The 16,627-nt window shown below is 55.6% G+C and overlaps 3 protein-coding genes across 3 annotated transcripts; 2 read left to right on the top strand and 1 right to left on the bottom strand.

Annotated features, from left to right (window-relative positions):
* The first annotated feature begins 71 nt into the window (after nt 1–71).
* LOC125906565 (probable 4-coumarate--CoA ligase 1) lies at nt 72–15,802 on the top strand. The gene is made up of 7 exons (XM_049606012.1): nt 72–586; nt 1,102–1,318; nt 1,410–1,573; nt 1,636–1,822; nt 1,916–2,027; nt 12,839–13,391; nt 15,372–15,802. The coding sequence occupies exons 1-7, from the start codon at nt 341–343 to the stop codon at nt 15,660–15,662; spliced, it is 1,770 nt and encodes a 589-aa protein (XP_049461969.1). The 5' UTR covers nt 72–340; the 3' UTR covers nt 15,663–15,802.
* On the top strand, nt 2,730–11,907 carry LOC120953272 (eukaryotic translation initiation factor 4 gamma 1-like). The gene is made up of 3 exons (XM_040373070.2): nt 2,730–3,220; nt 3,643–4,160; nt 4,254–11,907. Exons 2-3 carry the CDS (start codon nt 3,714–3,716, stop codon nt 10,692–10,694), a joined length of 6,888 nt encoding a protein of 2,295 aa, XP_040229004.2. The 5' UTR covers nt 2,730–3,220; nt 3,643–3,713; the 3' UTR covers nt 10,695–11,907.
* LOC120953269 (serine/threonine-protein phosphatase 4 regulatory subunit 2) lies at nt 13,686–16,591 on the bottom strand. The gene is made up of 3 exons (XM_040373067.2): nt 16,136–16,591; nt 15,855–16,043; nt 13,686–15,254 (listed from the first exon to the last, which is right to left on the bottom strand). The coding sequence occupies exons 1-3, from the start codon at nt 16,347–16,349 to the stop codon at nt 13,714–13,716; spliced, it is 1,944 nt and encodes a 647-aa protein (XP_040229001.2). The 5' UTR covers nt 16,350–16,591; the 3' UTR covers nt 13,686–13,713.
* Nucleotides 16,592–16,627: the final 36 nt, after the last annotated feature.

Below are 16,627 nucleotides of genomic sequence, written 5' to 3'. Positions count from 1 at the left end.
CCTGGCGAAAAATAAGAAATCCAACCCTACAACAACACATTATCACGGCCGAAACTTCTGCCTGTAACTAAGATTTCTAATCTAGCCCGAGCCGAGTGCGGTAGAAACACATACCGCTAACACGCTCCTCGCGATTGATAACGCGGAACTGCATCGCTTACGCGGCAATCAAGGTCCGAACCGCTGGGATCGAAACGAAGCTTCCGACCGCTTCACGCTCTCAATCGATCAGTTGACGAAAAGCTTCGCTACAGTTCAGGAAAGGCAGTGGTGTAATAGATCAAATTAGAAATCCTACCCCCGGAGTGTATCAACATACGCAAGTGTCGATCCGTAAACGATGATTTCACGTATTCTTGCATCCACCGTACCGGCATGCCGGCGTGCCGGATGTAGAGCGGTGTTAGGAGAGTTGGCGACCCGAAGCAATGCCTGCGGATCAGCAGTAGTGCTGAGCCAACGGCGTCTCATGAGCCACGAACGGAACGTGGTACAGTCACCATTCGGCAGTGTAGACATTCCGGAGAAGAATGTTACCGAGTACATCTTCGAGGGCTACGAAAAGTATGCGGACAAACCGGCTATCGTAAGTAAACGGAAACGCGCAAACCCTGCTACTTCGATGCGTTTTCTCACTCTCTTTGTGTTCTGATTGATAGCACGTTGTTGCTAAATTATCGCGCGTAATGCGCCGCGAATCCGCCCGTGCGTGTAGAGATGATTGTGTGAAAAAATAATCTATCATTGAAAGTGTCGACAACAACCCCCGAAAAGGCCCCCCAACAACGTCGCTAGTAGGTCATTTTCGAATTTGATAAGTGGTGTGATAAGGCGTGCTCGTATTTTGGTCCGTGCTCAGCCAAGCGTTAGGCCGCCGCGGAAAGACGGTTTGTACTTTGGCCGAGATCGTAATCAAGGAAAACAGGCGCTGGAGGCTGCGGGCACGATCGCTCGATGTGAGCTGATTATAATTATGTTTCGCAAAAGCTGATTACAAAATATGGAGTCATCCGGCATCGGAACTCCCACTCTCGAACGTTTCGCCTGGTTACACTGGTTAACACAATATGGTTCTATCTTTTTTCACCCTTTTTTGCATAGACATGTGGAGCTTCGAAGCGATCGTACACGTACGGTATGACTTACGAGATGGTCAAGCGTATGGCCTGTGGTTTGCTATCGCAGAAGGGATGTGCTATGCGCCAGCACGATGTTTTGGGTTTGCTGCTGCCCAACATACCCGAATTCGTACCGGCACTGCACGGCGGCTTGTTGGCGGGGTTGACCGTCACGTTTGCCAATCCCTTGTACACAGCGGGTATGTTGGATGTACCACTTGAGATCGATCTATTATCCCTTGTATGCCAACTGCAATCAATCCCCCTTTTCGATTTTGCATCCGTTAACAGAGGAAGTATGTCGACAGTTTGAAAATGCCGGCGTGACGGCCATCGTCACCCTACCGATGCTGCTTCCGGTGGCGGAAATGTTCAAATCGAAGATGAAACACTACAAGGGTACCATCTGCATCGGAGGAAAGCACGATCTCGATAAGAATATCTACGGTTTTGAGGTGGGTTCAGGTATTTCGATACGATATGAAAAGATACTAACCGGTCCTGGTTCTTGGTGTAGCAATTTTTGAAAGAAAATCATCGCAGTGAGCTCCCAGAGATTGATTGCCACAAAACGGCCATTCTACCGTATTCCTCCGGCACTACAGGATTGCCCAAGGGCGTGGAACTGTCTCACTATAATCTCGTGGCCAACCTAGCGCAGGGATCGCACCCTGCCATATCGAAATACTACCAACCCGAGTATCGTAAGTGTTGTGCGATGAATTGAGATTGCTGCTTTGAATTGGCTTTGGCAACTTAACATGTTCCGATTTGTTTTCCCCATACAATTTTTGCAGTCGAGAAGAAGGAGACTATCCTGACGATACCGCCTTTCTTCCATATCTATGGATTGAACGCTATTTTGCACATGGTTATCAAGTCGAAAAATCACGTCGTTTCCATCCCCAGGTATTTATCGTTCTTAATCTTCCTTGAGCATGTCCACACACCATCACTGCATTTCGCAAGTCGCACGCATTTAGGAAATTATTTTTACATTTATTTAATTCTGTCAAGCTGCTCTGTCACCAGTCACGATAAATCACTTACCAATATCACGTATTCTATACCGTTTGAACACATTTTATTTGATTATTAACACACATATAAAGTCCTACCGGCTCGAATTTTACAACCAAAAAGCGCCAACATTGAACCAACGGCGATGAGCCAAAGCGCACAGTACTGGACCACGCACTGTAAACACGTTTTGTTCCACGAAAGGGATCGGCAATTACCCCTAGAGGTTATGTGAAGGTTAGCCAAATTCAAAGATACATCCCGGCGACCGTTACATCGTGCCTGTGGGACGTAAATTTGCCATCTACGCGCAACCCTTCCATCGGATAATGAATTTCTAGCAATCGGTGCAATTTAGCGCACACGATTGTACACTGAGGCGGCGCTCTGGCACCAATCGAACACGACATCCGACTCGAACAAACTCATATAATCATATGGTGGTGCACTATCAGACACAAACAAACAAACAAGGCAAACATGTCAAATCCCATACATTTTTCTTGTTCGATGTCGTGTTCGTTTGGTGCTAGAGCGCCGGGTGAATGTCGCTTTATCGCGCCCTCGTCAGCGATTAGCAATCAGTGCATTCCGTGCTGCCAGGCGAGACAGTGCTGCCAGCACGGCGCAAGCATTTTTTACGTAATCAATCGATTTCGTTAAACGTCACTAGCTGTCAACCCGTTCCACGGCCTAATTTTTTTTTACTGAAAACGGGATGAATTTGTGGTGAAAATAATTGCCTCACACGAAAACGCTGCTGGAAAATCGAACCTGCACGCGAACAATCGCCGCGTTACCGGAGCCGATCTGTGCGGACTGTACTGCTGTTAGACGGCGTCGCCACCGAGCCGACGAATCCGGCGACGAAAAGTGCTCCGCAGGCAGCTAGCTGGCAGTCACAGCAGCAGCAGCAGCAGGTGCCTGGTTGGTTCACAGTCAGATAACCTATATTTGCTTATATTTTCTCCTTCCGTGACGACGACGACGGCTGGCACTTTTACGGTGCGGTGTGTCTTCGGTGGGTCCGGCTTTGCGATTGATCATTATCGATGGGATTTCCACGGTTCCAGTTAGGCTAGGTAAGGAAAAGAAGACGGAAAAGGAAAGCATTCGCTTCGCTTCTTTTTTTTTTTTTTTTGTTTGTTATGTGTGCGCCCCCTGTGCAATGCGTGCGTGTGCGAATTTTGATGGTAACGTGTCGTCGTCGCCGCTGCCGCCGCCGCCGCTACTTTGCCGGGGTAAAGGTCCGCGATTCCACCCGGACCCGGACGCAAATAGCACACTCCCCGGTAGCATACTCGTCCCGAACGGGGGGTTGAGGAAGCGAAGGGAGAAGCTGCTAAGAAGAAGAAGAAAGTGCCAACTTGATCTGATCCGTCGTTTCCTCCCCATACACCAATTCCCCTACCGTGCGTGCGTGTGTGTGCGTGGAGGGAAAACCGACCCGCCCGGCCCCATGGATGTGTGGATGCGTGTGTATGTGTCAATTATTATTTTGCAGTGTTTCAATGAAACTTCCGCGTGACAAGCAAAGAAGTATGCTCTGTCTGGTGTGACGTCTGGAAATACAAAATGCAAAGTGGAGGAGGGCAGTTGCCACCCGGCCCGGTCATACGTAACATGCCATCGGGGACCCCCACGTCCCAGCAGCAGCAGCAGCAGCAGCAACACCAGCAGCAGCAGCAGCAGCAGCAGGCGGACATGAAACTCACATCGCAGCAGGCAGCGATGATGAATCAGCAGCAGCAGAACGCGCTCTACACGCCGCAGCCCGTGTTTCGGGGCGCGGGCGGCGGTCAGTCCGCGCGGCCAAGGGGCGCGATGCAGATCGGTCCGTATCAGCAGGTGCCGATGGCCATCAACTACATGCAGCCGCTGCAACGGCTACCGGCACCCTGGGGCAATATGGGGAACGTGCAGGTCGTTTACCCGCCGTACCACATGTACCAGATGCTGCCGAACCAGCACCAGACGGCGGGCGGACGCCGGCAGCCGGGTGCAGACAACAGTTTAGTAAATGTAAGTATGAGTGTTTTGCGAGCAGTGCCCGACCACGCTAAGCTACAGTGCAAGTAACGCTACCATCATACGTGCTCATCCTTTCCGCCGTAGATTTCGCAAGTGCCGTTGCCTCAGCATGCTCACTCGAATCAGCAGCCGGCACCGATGCAGGTGCCACACGAAATGATGCAGCACATGCATCCACCGCAAGCTCCGCCACAAGTAGCCGCCGCCCATGTTGCACCGCTGGAGCAGCACCAGCAAACCGGGACGGCGGCCCAGGTGGCGGTCGTATCGACGCAGCCGCACACCTCGTTCTCGCAGATGTCGAACCTGATTGCCGCTCCGCCGCCGCACTTGCAGCCGGGTGCCGGCATGGGCGGGGTAGGCGTAGGCGTCAGCCCGGGCGGTCTCGCCGAGCCGGCGAAGCAGCCGGCCAAGCGGGAAAAGCGCAAACACGCCATCAGCATCATCCATCCCGACACGATGGAGGATATTTTGGAGAACATGTATAATGATCCGAGCTCGTCTTCGAGCGGCAGAACCGGTGGTGGCGGTGGGGGAGCCTCCTCCGCTACCAGTACCGCCTCGACCGCAGTTTCTTCCGCCGGAACGCCGGGACCAGCGGTGCCGGTCAGCGCCCAGCCCGTCAGCACGCCATCCCACATGGGAGAGTCGCAGGACTATGCGGAATATCAACCGCAACAGCAGCAGCAGCCGCCCCAGCCGACCCAGCCGGCACAGGAAATGGTCGTTCCGGCGGCGATGGTGGGCCAGATGCCGCCACCGCAGCACCTCCATCATCAGCCGCCGCCGCCGATGCAGCTGGCCGGACATGAGCTAATCCGTGTACCGAACCACCAGCAGCAGGTGCCGCAGCCGCCCCAGCAGGCAGTCGTCCCGGGCGGGCCGCTGCCACCGACGCATCCGCACGACATCTACGGTGGGCTGAAGATGATGAACCATTCACATCCTCCGCCCCATCTGCCGCCGCACCTAACGAGTGACATGACTACTGTCACGGGTACACCGGTCGTGTCCGCCATGTCCGACGGGCCCTCGGTCGAGATACCGAACTCGTACATTAAAAAGAAGAAACCAATCCCCGACGGGGGAATGCACCACTCGCAGCAGCAGCAGCAGCATCCACACTCGAAGCAGCAGCAACAACAGCTTCACCATTACCATGCCCAGCAACATCAGCAGCAGCAGCAGCAGCAGCAGCAGCACCAACAGCAGCAGCAACACCAACAGCATCAGCAGCACCAACAACATCCACAGATGCATCATCACCATCAGCAGCAGCAACAGCAGTCGCACCACCACCCACATCAGCGACACCAGCAGCACCAGCAGCATCTGCAACACCACCAGCAGCAGCAACCGCAACAGCAGCAGCAACCGCAACAGCAGCAGCAACAACAACAGCAGCAGCAGCAGCAGCAGCAGCAGCATACATATGCAATGCAGCAATCCCAGCAAGCAGTGGCAGCAGCTCAGGCACAGGCGCAAGCAGCGGCAGCAGCAGCCGCGCAGCTGCGCGTTTCCTCTTCTGTTCCACCCAACCCAGTGCTTGCGGACAGTGAGCTGATGGCAACAGGCGCCCTTCCACCAGCGCAGCATGCGGCGGCTATTGTTGTGCAGCAGCATCCGCACCATCCCCATCACCACCAACACCACCACCCCCAGCATCAGCAGCAGCAGCAGCAGCAGCAGCAGCAGCAGCAGCACCATCAGAACCAGGTAGTCGGGGCCAGCTACATGACAGAACCTCCTCCACCGATTCTAGCTGTTGCGCCAAACGATCGACGCTTCCGCACGGTTTCGGAAAAATCGGTCACCGAGTCGAACCTGTCCTCGGACGCGGAACCGTTCGTCTACACCGGTAGCAGCAGCAGCATCAACAGTTTACACCAAGCACCTCCGCCATCCGTTCCTTCCTCCTTGGCTGCCGGCGCAGCAGTCGTCGAGAGCAGCAGCGGTGGCATTGGTAGCTCCACGGCCGAATCGGCCGACAGGAGAGACGCTGAAAGTTTACCTCCCGCTGGAGACGAGCGGCAAGGAAAGCCGGAGGAAGGTGCTACCACAGACCCGACGACGGTGCATGATGACGACGAGCAGAATGCGAACGTGCCTCAGCAGCGGTCGAGTGATAGCAATGCCGTCGTCGACCAGCACGCGGACGATGCCGCTGATACACTCTCGGAAGCAGTAGCGAATCTGAACATTGGTGTCGATGAGAAGAAGGCGTTGTTGGCGCGGACAGAAGCTGAAGTGGAATCGCCAGCGCAACCGGCTGTCGCGCCAGTGGGCCAGACAGACGGGGCAGAGATGGAAGTGCACACGACGACGGACGGTATGGGTGCTGACGATGGTGGTGTGGCCTCGGACGAGACGGATCGTGTGGCTGTCGGAATGGCCGATGGGAGCGCTACTACTGCCAATAGTATGAGTACGGAACCGGCGGCCAAGACGCCCTCCACTGCTGCTGTACAGCAATCTAACTTTTTAAATAAGGAACGTAGCGTTAAGAATCTAGATAATGATTACATTAACAATAATAATGTGGATTACACCAGACACTTAAGCTCGATAGACGCCGACGGTAAGGGAGCCGCACCGTCGGGCGACAATGTGAAAGCGACCGGCGAGTTGCCGAAGGCAACCGTCGACGATCGCGAGCAACCGAGGAAGGAGCAGCTGCAGGCCGGCGAGACTGATCAAATCGTCCCAAGCGAACGTAGCAAGGATGCTCCGCCCAGCAGCAAAAGTAACGATGTGAGCGCGGTCACCGGTGCGGCAGCAGCCGCTCCTCCTCCGACCAATGCCGCGACCAACAACAACAGTTTGGACGACAACCGTAACGTAGTTACGGAGGTAGCGTCTCCGGCAGCGAACGACAGTGAGGCGAAGCACGTCGCCCCGTCGGCGAGGGCCGACGAGGAGGGCAAGCGGGAACAGCTGCCGGCGGCAGCCAGACCGGCAACGGCAAATGCCACCTCGACAACGAAGAGCGCGACGACGGCGACGGCTGCAGAGGTCAAAACGGCACCGGCTGGCGCAGGCAATGGGGCCGGCACGAATGCGGCAGCACCACCGGCGGTGAAGAAAAGTAGTTCAATAACCTTGATCGCGTACGATCCGGACCAGTGGAGCCCGGGGAACCCGGACGGCAAGAAAAAGTATTCCCGCGAGCAGCTGATGATGCTGAAAAATATCGCCCCAGCCCTGGAGAAGCCGGCCAACCTGCCGAACAGTCTGGAGAATCTGCTCGTCCGGACGAACCACTCGATGGGCATGGGTGGTGGCGGCGGTGGCGGCAATGCGTACGGCGGCAATCAAAAGAGCACGGAATTCTCGCTACTTCCTAACTTTATGAAGGGCATGGGTGGCGGTGGTGGTGGTGGCGGCGGCGGTGGTGGTCACCACAATCCGGTGCGACAGTCGTACGTGGTGAAGCGTTCGTCACAGCAGGGCAGCATCGGGGGCGGTAACCAGTCCGGTGGCGGCGGTGCCCAGCCGAACAAACAGTCGCAGCAGGGCCTGAGCAAGACGGGATCGAAGATCATCAAGCTGAACCTGCAGCTCAACGAGGAGGTGAAGCTGAACTCGAGTGCTAACGCGTGGCGCCCGAGCCAGCTGATGAAGAGCGAGAGCGCCGAACAGGACGAAACGCAAAAGTTGCTGAAATCGATGCGCAGCATCCTGAACAAGCTGACGCCGGAGAACTTCACCAAGCTGGTGGAGCAGGTGAAGATGCTCTCGATCAAGACGGATGAACAGTTCAAGGGCTGCATCCGGTTGGTGTTCGAGAAGGCTATCTCGGAGCCCAACTTTTCCGAGGCGTACGCGAAGATGTGCCGCGAGATCGGTTCGCTGGCCGTGCCTGATCAGAAGTCCGACTTCCGCACCCAGCTGCTGGAACGGTGCCAGTGCGAGTTCCAGGAGCGGCGCAAAGATGCAGCGAAAGCCGCGCAGGAGCGGCGCGCGAAGCTGAAGAAGAGCAAAGACCTGAGCCAGGAGGAGTTCGAGGAGCTGAAGGAGCAGCTCGAGGAGGAGGAAATGAAGGTGCGCCGGAGGGCCGTCGGTACGGTGCGGTTCATCGGCGAGCTGTACAAGCTTGGCATGCTGCAGCCGAGGACCATGCTCCAGTGTTTCGATGCGCTGCTGCCCAAGAACCCGGAGGAGTCGAACGAAGAGTCGCTCGAGTGTTTGTGCAAGCTCCTGACGACGGTAGGGGCGAACCTGGAGAAGATGAACGAGTCGCTGACCAGCTACTTCACCCGGCTCGGCGACATCGTGAAGCAGTTCAAAAAGTACAACATAAGCAGCCGGATCCGGTTCATGATCCAGGACGTGATTGATCTGCGCCGGAACAACTGGGTGCCGCGGCGCCAGGAGCTCAACCCGAAAACGATCTCGCAGATTGCGCGCGAGGTCGAGTCGGAGCAGAATCGCATCAACATGCTAAACTTCATGCCCGGCAAAGATTCGGGCTATTCCGGCGGTGGCAGAGATATGGGAGGGCCGCGCGGCGGCAGCTCGGGTGGCGGTCTGTACGGCAAGATGTCATCCGGTGGTGGCGGCGGCAATTCCGGCTTCAACCAGGGCAGCCTTGGTCGGGGCAGCAGTGGCGGAGGGGGCGGCGGGTCCACCAAAGGTGGCCGTCTGCAAAAGGACGATGAAGGATTCCAGGTCATCTCCAGCAGCCGTAGCAGTAATCGTCCGTTCTCTATAGATCCAAAGAAGCTGCCATTGTCGATGAACGTCGACACGACGCAGCTGGGCCGAGCGTCGAACTATCAGACGAATAAGTGGAAGAATAACATTTTCGAAACGCTCGGCAATGAGGAAAGCGGTTCAACGGCAGCCTCCAGCGCGGATCGTGATAACAATGATCGCGACCGTGATCGCGATCGTGACCGTGACCGTGACCGTGACCGCGACCGTGACCGCGATCGTGACCGTGATCGTGACCGCGACCGTGATCGTGATCGTGATCGGGAACGGGATCGGGATCGCGATCGGGATCGGGATCGCGGATCGAGTAAGGACTCTTACCATAAAAGCGCCATGGAGCGGGATCGCTACGGACGCTATGGAAGTAGCAGTAGTCAAAACGAAGACCGTTACTCCCGAAACTCCCGGGAGCCTTCCTCCTCATCCGGTGGCGGCAGTGGTATGGATCGTGACTGGGACAGGAAAATGGGACCCCCGATGCAGGGCCGCGGTTCCGGCAACCAGTCGCATCAACAGCAGCAACAGCAGCCGCCGCGTATGACGCGGATGGGACAGTCGACCTCCACGTCGGGGCAGTTCTATCAGCAGCTGCAAATCCCGGGCGCACCATCGTCTGCGTCCTCGTCTACGGGACCGAGAGTTTCGAGCGGTGGCAGCAGTAGCAGTGCGTTGACCACACCGACCGGCAGCGATGGTGCGGAGCTGCTTAACGCTAGCAGCTCCATCCAATTCGACGAGCGGTCGGAAGCGTTGATACGGGAGCTGGCGGCCGATCTGGACAGAAGCCATCCCGAGTACTGCCGCACGCTGGCGAAGCGGCTGTTCGAGCGCAGTCTCGATCAGAAAACGATGACACGGAAGGAGGTGTCGGGCATCGTGCACGGCATGTTCCGCCGTAAGCAGATCAATCGTAAGGACTTCCAGTACTCGGTGGAGGACGTGCTGCTCGAGGCCGGCAGTATGGTGATCGATGTGCCGATGTTGTGGGACTATTCGGCCGAGTACTTCGTACCGCCGCTGCACGAGCGGCTGATCACGCTGCAGGACGCGCAGCAGATCGCGACCAGCACCATCGCGGACACGGAACAGAAGCCGTACGAATGCTGGCTGCTGTGCCGGAAGGTGCTGCAGATCTACGAAGCGGCCCACGGCAAGGACGCAACGGTCAAGCTGTGGTACGAGAGTCCGCTGGATCTAAAAGTGTTTGGCAAACCGGGCGAGGACGAGGCTGCCGTCAGGCAGCGCATGGTCGATGCTAAGCTGGGCTATCTGCTCGAGTGCAAGGTCGCGTCCAGCATCCGGGAGTTCCTGCGCAACGACGCACCGAACGAAACGATCTTCCAGTGGATCAGCTCGCACGTGTCCGAGCAGCAGGAGAACTCGTCCGAGTTTATCCGCACGCTCACGACGGTCGTGCTGGAGCACTGCATCAACAAGACGAAGCTGGACACGGCCAAGATCGAAAAGTGGCACATGCTGCTGCAGCGCTACATCCAGGGCAAGGCGGAGCGTGAGCTGCAGGCACTGTACGCGGTCCAGCTGCTGGTGGAGCGGATGCAACACCCGCAGCATCTGCTGCAGACCATCTTCCAGCAGCTGCACGAGTTTGAGGTCGTCATGGAAGGGTTCCATCTGTGGAAGGAGGAGCGCAGCGACCACGAGATCGAGGGCCGGGGCGTCTGCATCAAATCGACCAGGCAGTTCTTCGTGCAGCTCATGGAACCGGACAGTGAGAGCGAAGATGGGGGCAAGGATAGTGACAGTGATGATGGGCGAGGACGAAGAGGAATCAGTCGCAAAGGTTCGCATTAATTCTATGTGTGTGTGTGTGGGGGGGGTAAACATTAGATAGCAGAGCTGTGGTTGAAGAAGAGAGGACTGAGGGGGAGATAGGGATTGTGGAAGAGTTTGAATGGGGTTGACAGAAGACAGAAGGATATTTCCACCACTACCACCACCACTTCGATTGAGGTTGCTAACCTTCGCGCCCCCCGCCATCCCTCATGTGGAGTGCTGCCGATCATGTGATTCGGGTGGTTCGGGGTCGATCGATGTACGATTTGTCTTTTTTATACATAAAGAAAACAACTCTCTCCCCCTCCTCTCACCACACGTAAACACATACACGCTACAACCCTACAAATACCAAGTAAATATTCGTTCGCAGTAGGCCGTCGGCCCTTCTTCCTGCTGTGTGTGTACGCGCGCGCGCGTGCTCCTCATGCCGTGAGGAAAAGCGTTGAAAGGAAAAGGGAAGATAGTGAGAGAGCTAAGGGGGGCCCGGGACAGTTAGACAGAAAAGGGAAAAGTGTATGACGAACAGTAAACGAAAAACAAACCCGGAAACGAATTCAAAAAAAAAAAACAAGGCGGTGGTGTTTAGAATATAGCACTAGTAGGCGCGCCACGAGGAGTGTGTGTGTACCATCATGTTCAGCGTACGTGCATTCTGCTGCATGTGTGTGCGTGTGAGTGTATGAGTATGAGTGTGTGTGTGTCTTTCGTGCGTGTGTGCGTGCTTGGGCAAAAGGGTTGCGGGTGGGGTTGCGCTCCCACAGGACGGGAGATTGGTGCAAATTGAGCTGCTGCAAACTAAACTACACGTGCCGGTCAACCTCTTGGCGGCGTCCACCCCGCCACCCCCCTTTTTCCCAGTGCAGGCGTGTGTCCCAACCCCTTGATGAAATGCTGCTGCTGATGCATGGGATTAGTATTGTTTATGCTGCAAAACGATACTACTACATCCCTAAGGAAGAAAGATCACCACTAACTACTATTACTACTACATACGTCTGCTACATGGGCGCACACACGAGCCTACATGCAGGCACACATCCGCTCACACATACACACTCACACGCACACATCTGGATGCACACACAAGAGACGCAGGATCATTTAAACAGCAAGCAACAAAACCAGCAAACACACACACACCCCCTCTCAAATTGCATAAACACACAAGTAATGATTTAAATGATAAAATATAATTAATAAATATGGATACCGTTAAGATCAACATTTATTTACATGCATAAATATATATATTTATAAATAATTATCGAATAAAGTATCTGGTGAACCACACAAAACAAAAGGAGATTGATTTCGTCGTCCACCTTCCGTGTGTGTGTGTGCCTTGTTCTCTGCTGGTGATCTCTGCGCGATCGCTCACTCGATCGACAACAAGGTTACTGGTGAATTTCCACCAACGGTTTATTTGTTTGAAATGAGCTGCAACACAATCTCGTAACCGTCCCCTCCCCCCCCCCCCCCTCTTTTTTGCGGCTGGAAATGATTATTTGAAACCAATCGCTTATCAGCACGCTACTTGGAACGCGATGCGCCGTTTCACGCGCCACCGAATGGTTAGGGGATTTTTTCTTCTTCACTCTTGCCACGTTGAAACGGAAGCCCTGAATCATGAAGCCCCTGCAGTTCAAAATGAATGTACGCAGGCACGGAGAGACGATGTTTGATGGGGATTTGAACCACGCATTGCGTGCGCCTTCCAGAAAGGGGGTGGGGGGGGGGGGAGGGAATAGCAGAGACGGTTTCTGTTGTGTCCGCACAAAACAAACATGAGACGGTGTGTACGGCACAAACAGAATATATTATATTATCACTATCTTTGGTATCGTTTACAATAACACGTATATAAATAATATAAACGCAACACACACGCAATGCGGGGAGAGGACGACTGGTCCTGCTCGCGCCGCGATCCTCACTGAGGACGTCACAGGATGACAGCCCTGCTGTCAACGGCGAGCCCTCAGGATGAGGAAGCGGTCTGTCCACAACAGTTTCATAGGGTTTCATTGCCCCTTCACACACATCTACGCACGCTTAACACTGGTGTTCCGGTTCTCATCGCATCAAAATCGAAAAGGGAAGCTGCAATAAGCTCAACCAACCAGCCAACCAACTCTGCCATACCCGCTACTCCTTTCTAGATTCATCCCGGAAGACTACATCCAGTGTTTAGCCGAGTTCCGTCCCCAGTTCCTGTTCGTGGTACCGTCGCTGCTCCTCTTCCTAGCCACCCATCCGAAGGTGACGCCCGACCTGCTGTCGAGCGTGGATTCCGTGCTGGTCGGCGCTGCGCCGGCCTCGCTGCAGCTGCAGGAAAAGTTCAAAAACAAAGTAGGCCGCGATATCGATATCGCGCAAGGGTACGGTATGACCGAAAGCTCGCCCGTTACGCTCTGCACGCCCCACCGGTACGACCTGTCGAAGGTGGGCACCTGCGGTCAGCTGTATCCCAACACGGAGGCCAAGATTGTGTCGCTGTCGGACGGTAGCAATCTGGGACCGCACCAGACGGGCGAGCTGTACCTGCGGGGGCCACAGATTATGAAGGGCTACTTGAACAACGAGACCGCCACCAGGGAGACGCTGGTCGAGGATGGGTACCTGCGCACCGGCGACGTTGCGTACTACGATAAGGAAGGGTTCTTCTTCATCGTCGACCGGACGAAGGAGCTGATTAAGGTGAAGGGCAACCAGGTAAGTGTGGGCAAACACCAGCCGTCCTTTTCCAGGGTGGTGTTACAGTTTTATTTGTCCTTTTTAAAAAAAATCAATCCATTAAGAGTAGAGCATTTTTAATACAAATAGTGTAGCAGCAGCGGTAGCAGTGGCTCGTCGCCGGCACCTCGCCATCGTCAGCACCCTCCTATGTTAGTGGTTACCACACACACACACACACATCGTCAGCAATCCGAGCGGCAGACGTGTCGTCACGCGAAGGCGACTTCCTTTTATGTCTGTCTGTCTGTCTGTGTTTGTGGGTGTGGGGGCGGGGGGGGGGGGGGGGGGGGGTGGTAATCTATTGATCCATCATCTCAACGCTTGACTCGTCGATGTCCATCACATTGTCGTCCTGTTTAGGGTCCTCGGTTGTCATTTCCGTTGCTCCCGTCGTTTCGCCGCCCGCCATGTCGACCTCCTCCACTGCAGCCTCTGCTGCGGTTGGTGGTGCTGCTGGGGCAGGGCCGGAAGCCGTAGCCAGCTCCATCTCTAGCTCGTCCGAGGTAGGTGCCGCTGCACTGTTGCTGCTGCTGTCTGTTGAAGCCGGTTGTGGTGTTGCCGTCGTCGTTAGTTCCATCTCGGACGCATTCGTGGACGTTACTTCGGTGGAGGTGGGTTCGGTTATTGCAGGCTCCGCTACGAGCTGCTCAACGGCCGGAGCATCCCCTGCAACTCCCACTGCTACCGTTGTTTCCACCTGCAGTCCCGTGGAATGTTCTTGGCCGTCCTTCTCCTCTTCGCCGATCGGAGTACTGCTTTCCACCGGTGCAATGCCAGTGACTGTCGATTCACCATCAGCGCTACCGGAAACAACCGTTGCAATGGCGGAACTGCTGCCACCGGTAGCACTCTGCTCCGTGAGTGACTGGCCTACGGTGGTATCGGTCGGCTTCGCGGCGGTGCTATCAAGGTGTGCCACTGTATCTTCAGCCTGTTTCATCGCTGAATCGCCTTCGTCCCCGGAAGCATGCACATCGGCCTTGATCACGCTAGTACAAAGGTTCGATTTTTCTTCCTGTGGTGCTGCATCATCGGCGTACTTCACCATTTTGGCTTGCGGTTCGCCATCGTCCAGTGGTGCAGCGGTTTGTTCTTCTGCTGCAACCTCACCGGAAGCTGCTGGGTTTGGCAGCGATTGGCCGCCAGCTTCGTCCACGGGTTTCTCTTCTTCCACGGAACTATCCTTCGCCTTTTCAAGCGCACCGTCCTCGCGTTGTTTCTCTGCCGCCTCGCTTATTCCATCGTCCCGTGCCGAGGTAATCTCTTCCTCCCGTAGCGTTTGGGCAGGAGGTGCGTCCGCCGTGCTGGCGATGTTTTCTTTGTCCTCTGTTGCCGTGCTCTCCGCCTCCTCCTGCAGCGGTGCCGGTTCAATCTCATCGCTTTTCTCGGTTCGTTCGGCGACAGCCGACGCAGTGGTGGGGGCGGAGGACGACGACGCTTCGAGGGAAGCTTCCAGCAGTGGCGCCGCTATATCACCATCGGTGGCATTTTCGTTCGTGTCGATCACGCCCTCGTGTGGCTCGGAAGATAGACCGCCCTTGGACGACGGTTGGCTGGTACCGCCGTCGCTGTTCATGAAGGAGCCGCCACCGTTCACCTCATTGCCGTCGGCGGTACGCTGGGCGGAGGAGGCCGTACCGACCTCGGAACCGAGCGAGCCGTGCAGCGAACCGACAGCGTCACTCGAGTCGGGCAGCAGTGCGTCCGCTTCCAGATGGAACTGTTCGTTGTCCATCTCGATGTCCACGTTCACCTCCAGGTCACCGTTGACGATCGAGTCGAGTGAGTCACCATTCTCGCTGTCACTACGCCGGCGGCCTGGTTCCTGCGTGCTGACCACTGAAAAACCCAGACAAATTAAAAGAGCAATCAGCACAAAAACCCTCATTTAATGCACATCTAAGAACACAAACAAGCGCATCTCCCTTTTGATCGCTATACCGTCGCACTTTACAGGTGTCCCCCACGGAGCTGGAAAACATTATTCTCGAGCTGCCCGAAGTGAGCGACGTGGCAGTGGCCGGCGTTCCGGACGAAACGGCCGGCGAGCTGCCGCGCGCATTCGTTGTGGTTAAGCCGGGAAGCCAGCTGGACGAGCGGGAGGTACAGGACTACGTGAAGGAGCGGGTGGTCAAGTACAAGCAGCTGGCCGGCGGTGTAGTATTCATCAAGGAAATACCCCGTAACGCGGCGGGCAAGGTCGTCCGGCAGCAGCTACACACGCTTGCCGCCCAGTTCGAGGACTGAGCGAGGCGGCAGCGCTGCAGAGCAGCAGGCGGCTGCTGTTGCTAGGGCCGGGCCGCGAAAAAAGCTGTTCTTTAGCTGATTAGTGACCACCACCAACCATTACTTGTACAGAGAAATAAAGTGCGTAGTTTTCAGCTCCATTTTGTATTCCTGCAGTGTACGCGATCGGAAGCGGTGTCCCCGGGGGCTTACCTAAAATGTTCTTTTCCACCGCGCGCATAAATTTGTCGATCCGCGTGTACTGTTTGCGCGGTTCCGTCAGCAGCTCGCAGATGCGCTGCACGGTGAAGGGCGCGGAGTTGAACGAGTCCAGCCGCTCCAGCAGGGCACGCTTCATGCGCTCAAAGTTGAACGGGTCCACGTTCGGGCATTGGGGAATGTCTGTTGGAGGGGGGGTGGCGAAAGCAAAGGAAAAGACAATCATCAATGTTGGTGCTGCGGCTGGTTGTTTTTTCTCTCCTCCGGATGCTTACCCGCGATGCTTGGCGTGTTGTGATGGAAGTCGGTAATTACGTTGACCAGCTTTTCGCGGAACAGCGGCTTCACCAGCACCCAGCGGTACAGCGTATCGCCCGTGCGCGCTACAAAGTTCAGATAGTCCTCGAGCTCGCGCGGGATGTCCTTCTGTTTCGATTTGGTGAAGCGCTCCAGCAGCAACAGTATTTCTTCCTGATTTTCCATCGTCATTGAACACTTTTTTTTCTTTTTGTGGTCGGTACGCCGTACGGTATCAAATGGAGCGGTAGAAGGCTAGGAAAGATGCGAGCGTGCCCTTGTGTGTGAGTGGTCTTTTTTCTTTCGCTTTGCTCTGTGTGTGCGGATTCGGCGAACGCTCTTCGAACCAAGCGGCCTTTCATTCGGGGCGGAGGGGACAAACCCGGATAATCGAAGCGCGACCCCGGCGTTGACAGCACCGGACCTGACAGCCGAGACCAAGGTGAGTATAGGTATAGGTGAGCATAAAA

This window comes from Anopheles coluzzii, chromosome 2 (assembly GCF_943734685.1).
Source record: "Anopheles coluzzii chromosome 2, AcolN3, whole genome shotgun sequence".
Lineage (NCBI taxonomy): Eukaryota > Metazoa > Arthropoda > Insecta > Diptera > Culicidae > Anopheles > Anopheles coluzzii.
The sequence above is the reverse complement of the archived record's forward strand: the minus strand, read 5'-3'. Positions and strand labels throughout refer to the sequence as shown.